A 15,198-nucleotide genomic window follows, 5' to 3' on the forward strand; every position below is an offset into this window, starting at 1 on the left:
GAGCAGCGGCTCTGCTCAAAAACAGCAACATCTTTGCAACAAAGAAGCAACTTTTAAAGAACTGACTCTTCCGCCAGAAGCGTGAGACTTCACACTCTGCACCCGACGCCCCCGGCTCGAGATCCAGAGAACCAACACCACAGGGAAGACGCCCCGGCAACTGCGACCCCGTGAGTAGCCAGAGACGACCTCCCTGGACCCCCACAGCGACGTCTGCAGAGACTCCAGAGGGTCCCCCAGACCGTGGCTGCCTGTAACAAGGGACCCCAATTGCCGAAAAGTGATAAAGGTAGGCAAGCATGGCTTTTCTAAAAACCTCAAAGCACTGCAACATTGCTGACGGCTCAGGGAAATCAGGGTGCATTGGAATAAAATGTGGGATTGACTCCTCAAACGGAAATAAAGAGTCAGATCGAGTGGAACTTCAAGACACTTGTGACTTCTTTTTAGCTAGAGTGGCTGGATGGTGTCAAGAACCAGTTCACCTTGTGTTTCCATTTCAACTTCACCTTATAGGATGGCCTCAACTGCGATGAGGATAGTCTCTAGAACAATAATGTTTCAGAGAACTACTTTAACAGAGAGAAGACTTGCACAGCTTGTCTTCAATGTTCAGAGACACACAGCTTCACTTCAGTTTCAAAACGCCTTTAGGTGCATGAGGGCACATTCATCACACGACTTGGCAGAGCCCCCGTAGTATTTTTTTTGTGGGGGGTTTCCTCTGCACACTGAAAGTCAGCTTAAAATACTGGTTAGCGGACAGAAAAAGAAGTACCAGATCACTATTCAAAGGTGCAGAAATTAAGGAACTGACTTTGGCACTTGCGCGGTGGGACAAACTCAATGTGGAGCTGTACACCATTACCTGGCGGTTCACAGAAGAAACAGTATGAAAACTTCAGCATCCTGTTTGGGGGATATTTTAAAAGTGAGGAATCGGCAATTAGAAACATCCATAAAATATAAAGCACCTACTGAACATATCCACCCTCTATGAAGCTACCTTATCTATAGCACAGGAAGGCAGAAAGCAGCCATTGTGCACTACTTGACTTTTTAATCAAGTTCACAACTGAATGAAGAAGCGACGTCACTCGATTTGCTCCAATGAGTACCCGCCAACAGCACTGAGAAGAGCTGGAAAGAAAATGTTCAGAAGGGACATCGAAACAGCTTGAAAATCTGCTTTAAAAATAGGGACGCAGAATGGCTAGAAAGACATACCATTTACTTTATCATCCTGAGGCTTTGGCTCCACTTCTTTCCCTTCCTCCAGGGTTTTCTCCAGTTCCTGCACGCTTCCACCATTCTTAGAGTTCTTCCCAAGGCGTGGAAGGCGAAGTAGAGTTAGCATCACAGGTCTCCTGTTCCCAGTCTCTTCATTCACCTGCACAGTAAACAATGCACTTTAAGATCCTGGTAATACTAAACATTTCTCAACCAACGCAGAGCTGTAACGAACTATAAAAAAAAAAAAAAAAAAAAAAAATATTTGCAGCTCTGAGAAGTCAGTTGCATGGTTTTGTGAAGTTCTGCCTCCCTGCCATGTACATTTGTGGTCAGCCCTGTCCTTTTCTTCCCACAGATCAGCAATGGTGAAAGCTCACTGGAGGGCTTACTGTTTATATGGCTTAAAACGCAGGTTGTAAAGAAATGGCTCCCTGTTGCAGTTACCCCCCACTTTTTGCCTGATACTGATGCTGACTTGACTGAGAAGTGTGCTGGGACCCTGCTAACCTGGCCCCAGCACCAGTGTTCTTTCACCTAAAATGTACCATTGTCTCCACAATTGGCACAACCCTGGCACCCAAGTAAGTCCCTTGTAACTGGTACCCCTGGTACCAAGGGCCCTGATGCCAGGGAAGGTCTCTAAGGGCTGCAGCATGTCTTATGCCACCCTAGGGACCCCTCACTCAGCACACACACTGCTTGCCAGCTTGTGTGTGCTGGTGGGGAGAAAATAAAGTCGACATGGCACTCGCCTCAGGGCGCCATGCCAACCTCACACTGCCTGTGGCATAGGTAAGTCACCCCTCTGGCAGGCCTTACAGCCCTAAGGCAGGGTGCACTATACCACAGGTGAGGGCATAGGTGCATGAGCACTATGCCCCTACAGTGTCTAAGCAAAACCTTAGACATTGTAAGTGCAGGGTAGCCATAAGAGTATATGGTCTGGGAGTCTGTCAAAAACGAACTCCACAGCTCCATAATGGCTACACTGAATACTGGGAAGTTTAGTATCAAACTTCTCAGAATAATAAACCCACACTGATGCCAGTGTTGGATTTATTAAAAAATGCACACAGAGGGCATCTTAGAGATAACCCCTGTATTTTACCCAATTGTTCAGTGCAGGACTGACTGGTCTGTGCCAGCCTGCTGCTGAGAGAAGTTTCTGACCCCATGCGGTGAGAGCCTTTGTGCTCTCTGAGGACAGAAACAAAGCCTGCTCTGGGTGGAGGTGCTTCACACCTCCCCCCTGCAGGAACTGTAACACCTAGCAGTGAGCTTCAAAGGCTCAAGCTTCGTGTTACAATGCCCCAGGGCACTCCAGCTAGTGGAGATGCCCGCCCCCTGGACACAGCCCCCACTTTTGGCGGCAAGTACAGGAGAGATAATGAGAAAAACAAGGAGGAGTCACTGGCCAGTCAGGACAGCCCCTAAGGTGTCCTGAGCTGAAGTGACTCTGACTTTTAGAAATCCTCCATCGTGCAGATGGAGGATTCCCCCAATAGGGATAGGAATGTGTCCCCCTCCCCTTGGGAGGAGGCACAAAGAGGGTGTACCCACCATCAGGGCTAGTAGCCATTGGCTACTAACCCCCCAGACCTAAGCACGCCCTTAAATTTAGTATTTAAGGGGTCCCCTGAACCTAAGAATTTAGATTCCTGCAACTTACAAGAAGAGGACTGCTGAGCTGAAAACCCCTGCAGAAGAAGAAAGAAGACACCAACTGCTTTGGCCCCAGTCCTACTGGCCTGTCTCCTGCCTTCCAAAGAAACCTGCTCCAGCGACGCTTTCCCTAGGACCAGCGACCTCTGAATCCTCAGAGGACTGCCCTGCTTCAAGAAAGACTAGAAACTCCAGAGGACAGCAGCCCTGTTCCAAAAAGAATGCAACTTTGTTACAGAGGAGCAGATTTAAAGACCCCTGCAATCCCCGCAAGAAGCGTGAGACTTGCAACACTGCACCCGGCGACCCCAACTCGACTGGTGGAGAAAACGCTACAGGGAGGACCCTCCGGCGACTCCAAGACTGTGAGAAACCAAAGTTGTCCCCCCTGAGCCCCTACAGCGACACCTGCAGAGGGAATCCCGAGGCTCCCCCTGACCGCGACTGCCTGACTCTAAAATCCCGACGGCTGGAAAAGACCCTGCACCCGCAGCCCCCAGCACCTGAAGGATCGGAACTCCAGTGCAGGAGTGACCCCCAGGAGGCCCTCTCCCTTGCCCAGGTGGTGGCTAACCCGAGGAGCCCCCCCCCTTGCCTGCCTGCACCGCTGAAGAGACCCCTGGGTCTCCCATTGACTCCCATTAGAAACCCGACGCTTGTTTCTACACTGCACCCGGCCGCCCCCGCGCTGCTGAGGGTGTACTTTTTGTGTGGACTTGTGTCCCCCCCGGTGCCCTACAAAACCCCCCTGGTCTGCCCTCCGAAGACACGGGTACTTACCTGCTGGCAGACCGGAAGCGGGGCACCCCCTTCTCTCCATTGAAGCCTATGCGTTTTGAGCATCACTCTGAACTCTGCACCGTGAGCTGCTGGTGTGGTGACTTTGGGGTCGCTCTGAACCCCCAACGGTGGGCTACCTTGGACCCCAATCTTAACCCCGTAGGTGGTTTACTTACCTGCAAAACCTAACAATACTTTACCTCCCCCAGGAACTGTGAAAATTGCACTGTGTCCACTTTTAAAACAGCTATTTGTGTTTTATGTGAAAAGTATATATGCTACTGTAATTAATCAAAGTTCCTAAAGTACTTACCTGCAATACCTTTCAAATGAGATATTACATGTAGAATTTGAACCTGTGGTTCTTAAAATAAACTAAGAAAATATATTTTTCTATAACAAAAACCTATTGGCCTGGAATTGTTTCTGAGTGTGTGTTCCTCATTTATTGCCTGTGTGGATGTACAACAAATGCTTAACACTACTCCTTTGATAAGCCTACTGCTCGACCACACTACCACAAAATAGAGCATTAGTATTATCTCTTTTTGCCACTATCTTACCTCTAAGGGGAACCCTTGGACTCTGTGCATACTATTCCTTACTTTGAAATAGTGCATACAGAGCCAACTTCCTACAACTCTTTTCAAGCTCTGCAAGACTGACAGTGGAGGCAGGTCAATATCTAGCTACGGGTGGATTTTTGTTTTCTAAATCTGAACTCCAATGAGAGGGCAGTAATGCTTGGCAAAACACTACAAATCCACCTTGCAAATCAAGGCAGGATTAATGCCTCTAGACATCTGTGAAGGTACTCATGGCAATAAAGGAAAGTTTAAAAGAGAAATGCCCGCTAGGGAGACTTCCTTTGCTAGGAGAGGACAGTTGTTGATACAAAGGATTACCCATTGCAAAATGGTTCATTTGTCACCATCATGCCATGAAACACTCCAGCAAAGACACACTAAAAGCAGTTCATCTACTCTGACCTATACCATACAGTCGAAATAGGACACCGAACGTCTGGGGTCGTCCGTACTGTAGGGAAGTACCCCTCTTTTGGGCAATGTTATTCCTACTTTTTGCCTGCTGTCCGTATGCTTGGACAGTTTTCAATGGGACCCTGCTAACCAGGACCCCCGTGATTGTGCTCACTATCTCTAAATTTAGTTGCTTAGGGCTTGGCACACCCCACAATTGGCATACTGGTGCCCTGCACTTCTCAGAGCCTCAACAACCTTTCTGAGGTGGACTAGGTGAGCCAGACAGAGCTGAAGACAACATTATTATTTAGATATGCTACACTAAACTCTTCAAACCCAACAAGGTCTTTATTCACCAACCGCTGGAAGGTGGCAGGGGCGTTCTTCAGACCAAAGGAAATAACAGTGAACTGATAATGACAATCAAGGGTGAATACTGCAGACTTTTCTTTTGCTCGTTGTAGGAAGTTGGCTCTGTATGAGCAATTTCAAAGTAAGGAATAGCATGCACAGAGTCCAAGGGTTCCCCTTAGAGGTAAAATAGTGGTAAAAAGAGATAATACTAATGCTCTATTTTGTGGTAGTGTGGTCGAGCAGTAGGCTTATCCAAGGAGTAGTGTTAAGCATTTGTTGTACATACACAGACAATAAATGAGGTACACACACTCGGAGACAAATCCAGCCAATAGGTTTGGTTATAGAAAAATATATTTTCTTAGTTTATTTTAAGAACCACAGGTTCAAATTTTACATGTAATATCTCATCTGAAAGGTATTGCAGGTAAGTACTTTAGGAACTTTGAATAATTACAGTAGCATATATACTTTTCACATAAAACACAATAAGCTGTTTTAAAAGTGGACACAGTGCAATTTTCACAGTTCCTGGGGGAGGTAAGTTATTGTTAGTTTCAACAGGTAAGTAAGGCACTTACAGGTTTCAGTTTTTGGTCCAAGGTAGCCCACCGTTAGGGGTTCAGAGCAACCCCAAAGTCACCACACCAGCAGCTCAGGGCCGGTCAGGTGCAAAGGTCAAAGAGGTGCCCAAAACACATAGGCTATAATGGAGAGAAGGGGGTGCCCCGGTTCCAGTCTGCCAGCAGGTAAGTACCCGCGTCTTCGGAGGGCAGACCAGGGGGGTTTTGTAGGGCACCGGGGGGTGACACAAAGTAGCACAGAAAGTACACCCTCAGCAGCGCGGGGGCGGCCGGGTGCAGTGTGCAAACACGCGTCGGGTTTCCTTCAGTTTTCAATGGGAGACCAAGGGGTCTCTTCAGCGATACAGGCAGGCAAGGGGGGGGCTCCTCGGGGTAGCCACCACCTGGGCAAGGGAGAGGGCCTCCTGGGGGTCACTCCTGCACAGAAGTTCCGTTTCTTTAGGGGCTGGGGGCTGCGGGTGCAGGGTCTTTTCCAGCCGTCGGGAAATGGAGTTCAGACAGTCGCGGTCAGGGGGAGCCTGGGGATTCCCTCTGCAGGCGTCGCTGTGGGGGCTCAGGGGGGACAACTCTGGTTACTCACAGTCGTAGAGTCGCCGGAGGGTCCTCCCTGAGTTGGTTGTTCTCCACCAGTCGAGTCGGGGTCGCCGGGTGCAGTGTTGCAAGTCTCACGCTTCTTGCGGGGAGTTGCAGGGGTCTTTAAATCTGCTCCTTGCAACAAAGTTGCAGTTCTTTTGGAGCAGTGCCGCTGTCCTCGGGAGTTTCTTGTCTTTTTCGAAGCAGGGCAGTCCTCAGAGGATTCAGAGGTCGCTGGTCCCTTGGAAAGCGTCGCTGGAGCAGGTTTCTTTGGAAGGCAGGAGACAGGCCGGTAAGTCTGGGGCCAAGGCAGTTGGTGTCTTCCGTTCTTCCTCTGCAGGGGTTTGTCAGCTCAGCAGTCCTTCCTGTAGTTGCAGGAATCTAAATCTTTAGGTTCAGGGAAGCCCTTAAATACTAAATTTAAGGGCGTGTTTAGGTCTGGGGGGTTAGTAGCCAATGGCTACTAGCCCTGAGGGTGGGTACACCCTCTTTGTGCCTCCTCCCAAGGGGAGGGGGTCACATCCCTAATCCTATTGGGGGAATCCTCCATCTGCAAGATGGAGGATTTCTAAAAGTTAGAGTCACCTCAGCTCAGGACACCTTAGGGGCTGTCCTGACTGGCCAGTGACGACTCCTTGTTGTTTTCTTTGTTTCCTCCAGCCTTGCCGCCAAAAGTGGGGGCCGTGGCCGGAGGGGGCGGGCAACTCCACTAAGCTGGAGTGTCCTGCGGTGCTGTGACAAAGGGGTGAGCCTTTGAGGCTCACCGCCAGGTGTTACAGCTCCTGCTTGGGGGAGGTGTTAGCATCTCCACCCAGTGCAGGCTTTGTTACTGGCCTCAGAGTGACAAAGGCACTCTCCCCATGGGGCCAGCAACATGTCTCTAGTGTGGCAGGCTGCTGGAACCAGTCAGCCTACACAGATAGTCGGTTAAGGTTTCAGGGGGCACCTCTAAGGTGCCCTCTGTGGTGTATTTTACAATAAAATGTACACTGGCATCAGTGTGCATTTATTGTGCTGAGAAGTTTGATACCAAACTTCCCAGTTTTCAGTGTAGCCATTATGGTGCTGTGGAGTTCGTGTTTGACAGACTCCCAGACCATATACTCTTATGGCTACCCTGCACTTACAATGTCTAAGGTTTTGCTTAGACACTGTAGGGGCACAGTGCTCATGCACTGGTGCCCTCACCTATGGTATAGTGCACCCTGCCTTAGGGCTGTAAGGCCTGCTAGAGGGGTGACTGACCTATACTTGCATAGGCAGTGAGAGGCTGGCATGGCACCCTGAGGGGAGTGCCATGTCGACTTACTCATTTTGTTCCCACTAGCACACACAAGCTGGTAAGCAGTGTGTCTGTGCTGAGTGAGGGGTCTCTAGGGTGGCATAATACATGCTGCAGCCCTTAGAGACCTTCCCTGGCATCAGGGCCCTTGGTACCAGGGGTACCAGTTACAAGGGACTTATCTGGGTGCCAGGGTGTGCCAATTGTGGAATCAAAAGTACAGGTTAGGGAAAGAACACTGGTGCTGGGGCCTGGTTAGCAGGCCTCAGCACACTTTCAATTCAAAACATAGCATCAGCAAAGGCAAAAAGTCAGGGGGTAACCATGCCAAGGAGGCATTTCCTTACACTCGTGGAGTCTGGTCTATCTGCCAGTATCCTGATGTGAGATCAAAAGCACTCATAGTTGGCTGCTGCCAATCAGTTAATAAGCTCATCTGGTCTTGGAATTGGATGGGCAACTGTGTAGGTCACTGCATAGAGACCCAAATAGTCCACAGAACCTCACCTCTTTCTTTCCCTCCTGGGAATGAGGTTTGGGGACTAGCACAACTGGGCTGGCCTCAGCTTTGATGCTCTCCTTGACATAGGATTGTTTGTTTATTTTCTTCTTGACAGGCAGCTGTCTCTAGTGTCCACATTATGGGTACACCAGGTAGTTCTCCCAGGGGTCAAGGGGAAGAGTTCAGCAAACTGGTGCAAGACTAGCTTGCAGTCCATCTGCTGTTGGTCAGAGAGGGTGTCTGAAAAGGAGACTCCAAAAGAGCCATCCTTGGGATTGCTGGAAAGAAGATGAGGTACAGGCTCATTCAATTTCCTGTCCCTCATCAGTGACCATAAAGCATGGTCATCTCGGTCATGGTAGGGTTTCAGGTGGTTTACATGGATTACCCTTATGGGATTCCTGCACCTGCCAAAGTCCACCAAATAGGAGACTTCCCCTTTCTTTTCTAGGATGAGTTAGGGTCCACTACACTTCTCTTGAAGGGCCCTAGGGGCCACAGGCTCCCACACCCATACCTTCTGCCCAGGATAGTATACAACCAGTACAGCGTTTTGGTCAAGCCAGAGCATTTGGGGCTCTTGGATGGCCTCAAGACTTTTGTTTGCTTTTTTTAATGTAATCAGCCATCCTTGAACAAAGCCCAAGCACATAATCCACTATGTCCTGCTGGGGGTCACAAGGCAAAGTGGTCCCCTAACAGGATGCCCAGTCCTGCTGGGGGTCACAAGGCAAAGTGGTCCCCTAACAGGATGCCCAAACAAAAGTTCAAATGGGGACAACCCAATCCCTTCATTTATATGAGGCTGTTCCTTCGGTCTCCTGATTACTGGGCCAGGCAGCCAGGGCAGCTGCATCCACCCCACCCTCAGAATAAAGTACCCTCAGTAGGCTCACTGACATGGACAGGGCCTACTTAGAATCCCATCTAAAGACCTACCACTGCATTTAATGCAGGTACACTAGAGGCATTCTTTTTGTTAGGACAGTAATGATCTCCAGTTTGGTGTCCATTGGTTTTGCAGTTATGCACCAAACCTTTCTAGGCTCCCAATGTTTAGATTTGTACATTTGAACCCTGCACAGGAGTTTCAGGCCCAGCCTCCTGTGCAGGGTTCACAGGCCATTTAGAAGATTTCTTCTTTTTGTTTTCCTCTTTCCCTTGGGGTGGCTTTTTGGGTTCCTTTTTGTGGTATCCCCCATCAGTGGAAGTTTTGGTCACCCTTGTTTAGACCCAGTGGTCTGCCTTCTTCCCTAACTCTTGAGGAGATTTTGGACCTAAGACTACCAGGTACTGACGCAGCTTTTACTGCACACATTACTTAACCAATGCCCTTTCATTACTAACCACCTAGTGTCTTCATTGAGAAGTACACAAAATCAACCCAGGACTGACTCTGGGCTTTTCAAGTCTCCCTGAATGTGATCCTTTACTCCTCAGGAGTAAGCCTAAAGCCCTCAATCAGGAAATCCCTTCATGCGGTCATAGGACCTTTGTAGGAAGCTCGCTCTGTATATACTATTTCAAAGTGAAAGATAATGTGCACAGAGTCCAAGGGTCCCCCTTAGAGGTAAGAGTGGTAAAAGTAGATAATTCTAATGCTCTATTTTGTGATAGTGTGGTCGAGCAGTAGGCTTATCAGAGGGTAGTGTTAAGCATTTGTTGTACACACTAAGGTAATAAATGAGAACCCACACTCAAAGACTTAACTGCAGGCCAATAGGTTTTTATATAGAAAAATAATTGTCTTAATTTATTTTAGAACCACAAGATTAAGAATTTAGATAAGTACATAAATTGTAAGGTACTTCACACAGGTAAGTAGAGAACAGTAATGTACACAGTTTTCGCAAAAAAGGCAATAAGCTATTTTAAAAGTGGAAAGTGGACACCTGAGGGAGGTATTGGTCAGTTTCTCGGGTTGGTAAAGCACTTACAAGTTCAGTCTCCTGGGCATAGGCAGCCCACTGTGTTTTTTGGGGTGGGGGGTGTTTCAAGTCAACCCCAAACACCCAGCAACAACACAGGGCCGGTCAGGTGCAGAAGTCAAACTAGGGCCCAAATAACAGGCACCTATGGAGAACAGGGGTGCTCCAGGTCAGTCTGCTAGCAGGTAAGTACCTGCACCCTCGGGGAGACAGACTAGGGGGTTTTTGTAGAGCAATTGGGGGGGGGGGGGGGGGACACGAACAGACACAGGCGCACAAAATACACCCTCAGAGGCACAGGTGCAGTGTGCAAAGTAGGTGTCAGGTTTTGTGTTGAAAGCAATGGATGGACCAGGGGGTCACTCTGGCGATGAAGGCAGGGCACAGGGGGGGCTTCTCGATCCAGCCACCAACTGGGCTAGGATGAAGGCCGCCTGCTGGCCACTCCTGCACTGGTAGGTGGTTCCTCTCGGTCCTGGGGGCTGCGGGTGCAGTGCTTGGTCCCGGCATCTGGTTCCTTATTACCAAGCAGTCGTCGTCAGGGGGAGCCTCTGGACCCCCTCTGCAGCCGTCACTGTGGGGGTGCAGGGAGGTCGACTCAGGGTGTCCACGTCATTTAGTCGCCTGGGAGTCCTCTCTGTGGTGTTGGTTCTCCTGAACTTGAGCAGGGGGCGTCACGTGTAGTGTGAAGGCTTATGCTTCCAGAGTGAGGCGAGTGTCTTTAAAGTTGGTATCTTGTTGCTCTTTTTGGACAGAGCTGATGTCCTCAGTCCTTTAGGGGCAGATCAGTCCTCAGATGTCACTGGTCACGTTGGCTGTGTCGCTGTGCAGGTTCTTTGTGTCTGAAGACAGGCGAGTAGGGCTGGGGCCAGGTCAGCTGTAGTATCCGTCGTGTCTGTGGGGCTTTCAGGTCAGCAGTCCTCCTAATTGTAGGTTGCAGAAGGAAAATGTCACTTACCCAGTGTACATCTGTTCGTGGCATTAGTCGCTGCAGATTCACATGCTGTGTGCACAGTCCGCCGTCTGGTGTTGGGCTCGGAGTGTTACAAGTTGTTTTTCTTCGAAGAGGTCTTTTCGAGTCACGAGACCGAGGGACTCCTCCCACTTCAGTTCCATTGCGCATGGGCGTCGACTCCATCTTAGATTGTTTTCCCCGCAGAGGGTGAGGTAGGAGTTGTGTATGCTAGTAATAGTGCCCATGCAATGGAATGAATAAGTATGTACCAAATGAAGGTTAAAGTAATATATTTACAAATGTACAAATGTTGAAGATTACTTCCAAACGGCTACAGGCTCCCGGGAAGGCGGGTGGGCGCATGTGAATCTGCAGCGACTAATGCCACGAACAGATGTACACTGGGTAAGTGACATTTTCCGTTCGGTGGCATGTGTAGCTGCAGATACACATGCTGTGCATAGACTAGTAAGCAGATATCTCCCCAAAAGCGGTGTTTCAGCCTCTAGGAGTTGAAGTAGTTTGAAATAAAGTTCTTAGTACGGCTTGCCCTACTGTGGCTTGTTGTGCAGATAACACATCTACACAGTAGTGTTTAGTAAATGTATGAGGCGTAGACCATGTTGCTGCCTTACATATTTCGTTCATTGGAATATTTCCTAGAAAGGCCATAGTAGCTCCTTTCTTTCTGGTTGAGTGTGCCTTTGGTGTAATAGGCAGCTCTCTCTTTGCTTTAAGATAGCAGGTTTGGATGCACCTAACTATCCATCTGGCAACACCTTGTTTTGAAATTGGATTTCCTGTATGAGGTTTTTGAAAGGCAATAAAAAGTTGTTTTGTCTTTCTAATTACTTTTTTTCTGTCAATGTAGTACATTAGTGCTCTTTTGATGTCTAATGTATGTAGTGCTTTTTCAGCTATTGAATCTGGCTGTGGGAAGAACACTGGTAATTCTACTGTTTGATTTAAGTGGAACAGTGAGATAACCTTTGGTAAGAATTTTGGATTTGTTCTTAGAACTACTTTATTCTTGTGTATTTGAATAAATGGTTCTTGTATGGTAAACGCCTGTATTTCACTTACTCTTCTTAGAGATGTGATGGCAATGAGAAATGCAACTTTCCACGTTAAGTATTGCATTTCACAAGAATGCATGGGTTCGAAAGGTGGACCCATGAGCCTTGTTAAGACAATGTTGAGGTTCCATGAAGGAACAGGTGGTGTCCTTGGTGGTATAATTCTCTTTAGGCCTTCCATAAATGCTTTAATGACAGGTATTCTAAACAGGGAAGTCGAATGAGTAATCTGCAGGTAAGCAGATATTGCGGCGAGATGTATCTTTATGGAAGAGAAAGCTAGATTGGATTTTTGCAAATGTAGTAAATATCCCACTACATCTTTTGGAGACGCATGCAATGGATGAATTTGATCATTATGGCAGTAATAAACAAATCTTTTCCATTTACTTGCATAGCAGTGTCTAGTGGAAGGTTTTCTAGCTTGTTTTATGACCTCCATACATTCTTGTGTGAGGTCTAAGTGTCCAAATTCTAGGATTTCAGGAGCCAAATTGCTAGATTCAGCGATGCTGGGTTTGGATGTCTGATCTGTTGTTTGTGTTGTGTTAACAGATCTGGTCTGTTGGGTAGTTTGACATGAGGTACTACTGATAGGTCTAGTAATGTCGTATACCAAGGTTGTCTTGCCCATGTTGGTGCTATTAGTATGAGTTTGTTTTGACTCAATCTGTTTACTAGATATGGAAGGAGAGGGAGAGGGGGAAAAGCGTACGTAAATATCCCTGACCAATTCATCCATAGAGCATTGCCTTGGGAGTACCTGTGTGGGTACCTGGATGCGAAGTTTTGGCATTTTGCGTTTTCTTTTGTTGCAAATAGATCTATTTGAGGTGTTCTCCAAATTTGAAAGTAAGTGTTCAGTATTTGGGGGTGAATTTCCCATTCGTGGATTTGTTGGTGATCCCGAGAGAGATTGTCTGCTAGTTGGTTCTGGATCCCTGGAATAAATTGTGCTATTAGGCGAATGTGATTGTGAATTGCCCAATGCCATATTTTTTGTGTTAGGAGACACAACTGTGTCAAGTGGGTCCCCCCGTTTGTTTAAATAATACATTGTCGTCATGTTGTCTGTTTTGACAAGAATGTATTTGTGGGTTATCATGGGTTGGAATGCTTTCAACGCTAGAAATACTGCTAACAGTTCTAAGTGATTTATGTGAAACTTTCTTTGATGTATGTCCCATTGTCCTTGGATGCTGTGTTGATTGAGGTGTGCTCCCCACCCTGTCATGGAAGCATCCGTTGTTATGACGTATGTTGGCACTGGGTCTTGGAAAGGCCGCCCTTTGTTTAAATTTGTACTGTTCCACCATAGAAGCGAGATGTATGTTTGGCGGTCTATCAACACCAGATCTAGAAGTTGACCCTGTGCCTGTGACCATTGTGATGCTAGGCACTGTTGTAAGGGCCGCATGTGCAACCTTGCGTATGGGACAATGGCTATGCATGAAGACATCATGCCTAGGAGTTTTAATACTATTTTTGCTTGTATCTTTTGTGTTGGATACATGGCCTGTATTAACTTGTGAAATGTTTGAACCCTTTTGGACTTGGAGTGGCTATCCCTTTTGTTGTGTTGATTGTCGCTCCTAAGTATTGCTGTGTTTGACATGGCAAAAGGTGTGACTTTGCATAGTTGATGGAGAAACCCAGCTTGTGAAGGATTTGTATAACATAATTTGTGTGATGTGAACACTTTGTTAGCGTGTTGGTCTTGATTAACCAATCGTCTAAGTAAGGGAACACGTGTATTTGCTGCCTTCTGATATGTGCAGCTACTACTGCTAGGCATTTTGTAAAGACTCTTGGCGCAGTTGTTATTCCGAATGGCAACACTTTGAATTGGTAATGTATTCCCTTGAATACGAACCTTAGGTATTTCCTGTGCGAAGGATGTATCGGTATATGGAAATACGCATCTTTTAGATCTAATGTTGTCCTGTAGTCTAGCTGTTTGAGCAGTGGGATTACGTCTTGTAATGTGACCATGTGAAAGTGGTCTGATTTGATGTAGGTGTTTAGTGTTCTGAGATTTAGTATTGGTCTTAGAGTTTTGTCTTTTTTTGGTATTAGAAAGTACAGTGAGTAAACTCCTGTGTTCTTTTGTTGACGTGGTACTAGTTCTATTGCGTCCTTTTGCAGTAATGCTTGAACTTCTAGTCCTAGAAGGTCTATATGCTGTTTTGACATATTGTGTGTTTTTGGTGGGACGTTTGGAGGGAGTTGGAGAAATTCTATGCAATAACCATGTTGGATAATTGCTAAGACCCAAGTGTCTGTTGTTATTTCCTCCCAAGATTTGTAGAACTGGCTTAGTCTTCCCCCCACTGGTGTTGTGTGAAGGGGTTGTGTGACTTGTGAGTCACTGTTTATTTTGAGGGGTTTTGGGACCTTGAAATTTTCCCCGGTTTCTTGGGAATTGGCCCCCTCTGTATTGTCCCCGAAAACCTCCCCTTTGGTATTGTTCCTGGTAGGTAGGTGGTCTTGTTTGTGAGGTGCTGGTTTCTGTGGGTTGACCTCGAAACCCTCCCCTAAAAGTTGTTTTACGAAATGTGCCAAATGTGCCTCTGCCCTGCGGGGAGTAGAGTGCGCCCATGGCTTTGGCTGTATCGGTGTCCTTTTTTAATTTTTCAATTGCAGTGTCGACCTCCGGCCCAAACAATTGCTGTTCATTAAACGGCATATTGAGCACAGCCTGTTGTATTTCGGGTTTGAACCCAGATGTGCGCAGCCATGTGTGCCTCCTTATCGTGACTGCAGTATTTATTGTCCTTGCAGCTGTATCCGCTGCATCCATGGAAGACCGTATCTGATTGTTTGAGATACTTTGTCCCTCTTCCACCTGTAGCTCTCGTTTTTGTAACTCTTTGGGAGGTGTTCGATGAGATGTTGCATCTCATCCCAATGAGCCCTGTCGTATCTCGCCAGGAGGGCTTGCGAGTTGGCGATGCGCCACTGATTTGCCGCTTGTGCTGCAACCCTTTTTCCTGCTGCATCAAATTTGCGGCTCTCCTTGTCCGGAGGTGGTGCGTCGCCTGATGTATGCGAGTTGTCTCTCTTACGAGCTGCCCCCACAACTACAGAGTCTGGTGTCAGTTGTGATGTAATAAAAGCAGGGTCTGTGGGCGGAGCCTTGTATTTTTTCTCTACCCTTGGAGTTATGGCTCTGCTTTTAACTGGCTCCTGAAATATCTGTTTTGAGTGCCTTAGCATTCCTGGAAGCATGGGAAGGCTTTGATAATGGCTATGGGTGGAGGACAGGGTGTTAAAGAGGAAGTCCTCC

The 15,198-nt window shown here is 47.5% G+C and overlaps 1 protein-coding gene across 10 annotated transcripts in view; it reads right to left on the reverse strand.

Moving 5' to 3' along the window:
• Positions 1-15,198, reverse strand: part of HUWE1 (HECT, UBA and WWE domain containing E3 ubiquitin protein ligase 1) — a 1,403,674-nt gene that overhangs the window by 761,785 nt on the left and 626,691 nt on the right. For all 10 annotated transcript variants that reach the window (XM_069209338.1, XM_069209335.1, XM_069209339.1 and 7 more), the window contains one exon: positions 1,228-1,390. In XM_069209338.1, coding sequence (XP_069065439.1) covers positions 1,228-1,390 — 163 coding nt within the window. The remainder of the gene's footprint in view (positions 1-1,227; positions 1,391-15,198) is intronic.

Source organism: Pleurodeles waltl, chromosome 10 (assembly GCF_031143425.1).
Source record: "Pleurodeles waltl isolate 20211129_DDA chromosome 10, aPleWal1.hap1.20221129, whole genome shotgun sequence".
Lineage (NCBI taxonomy): Eukaryota > Metazoa > Chordata > Amphibia > Caudata > Salamandridae > Pleurodeles > Pleurodeles waltl.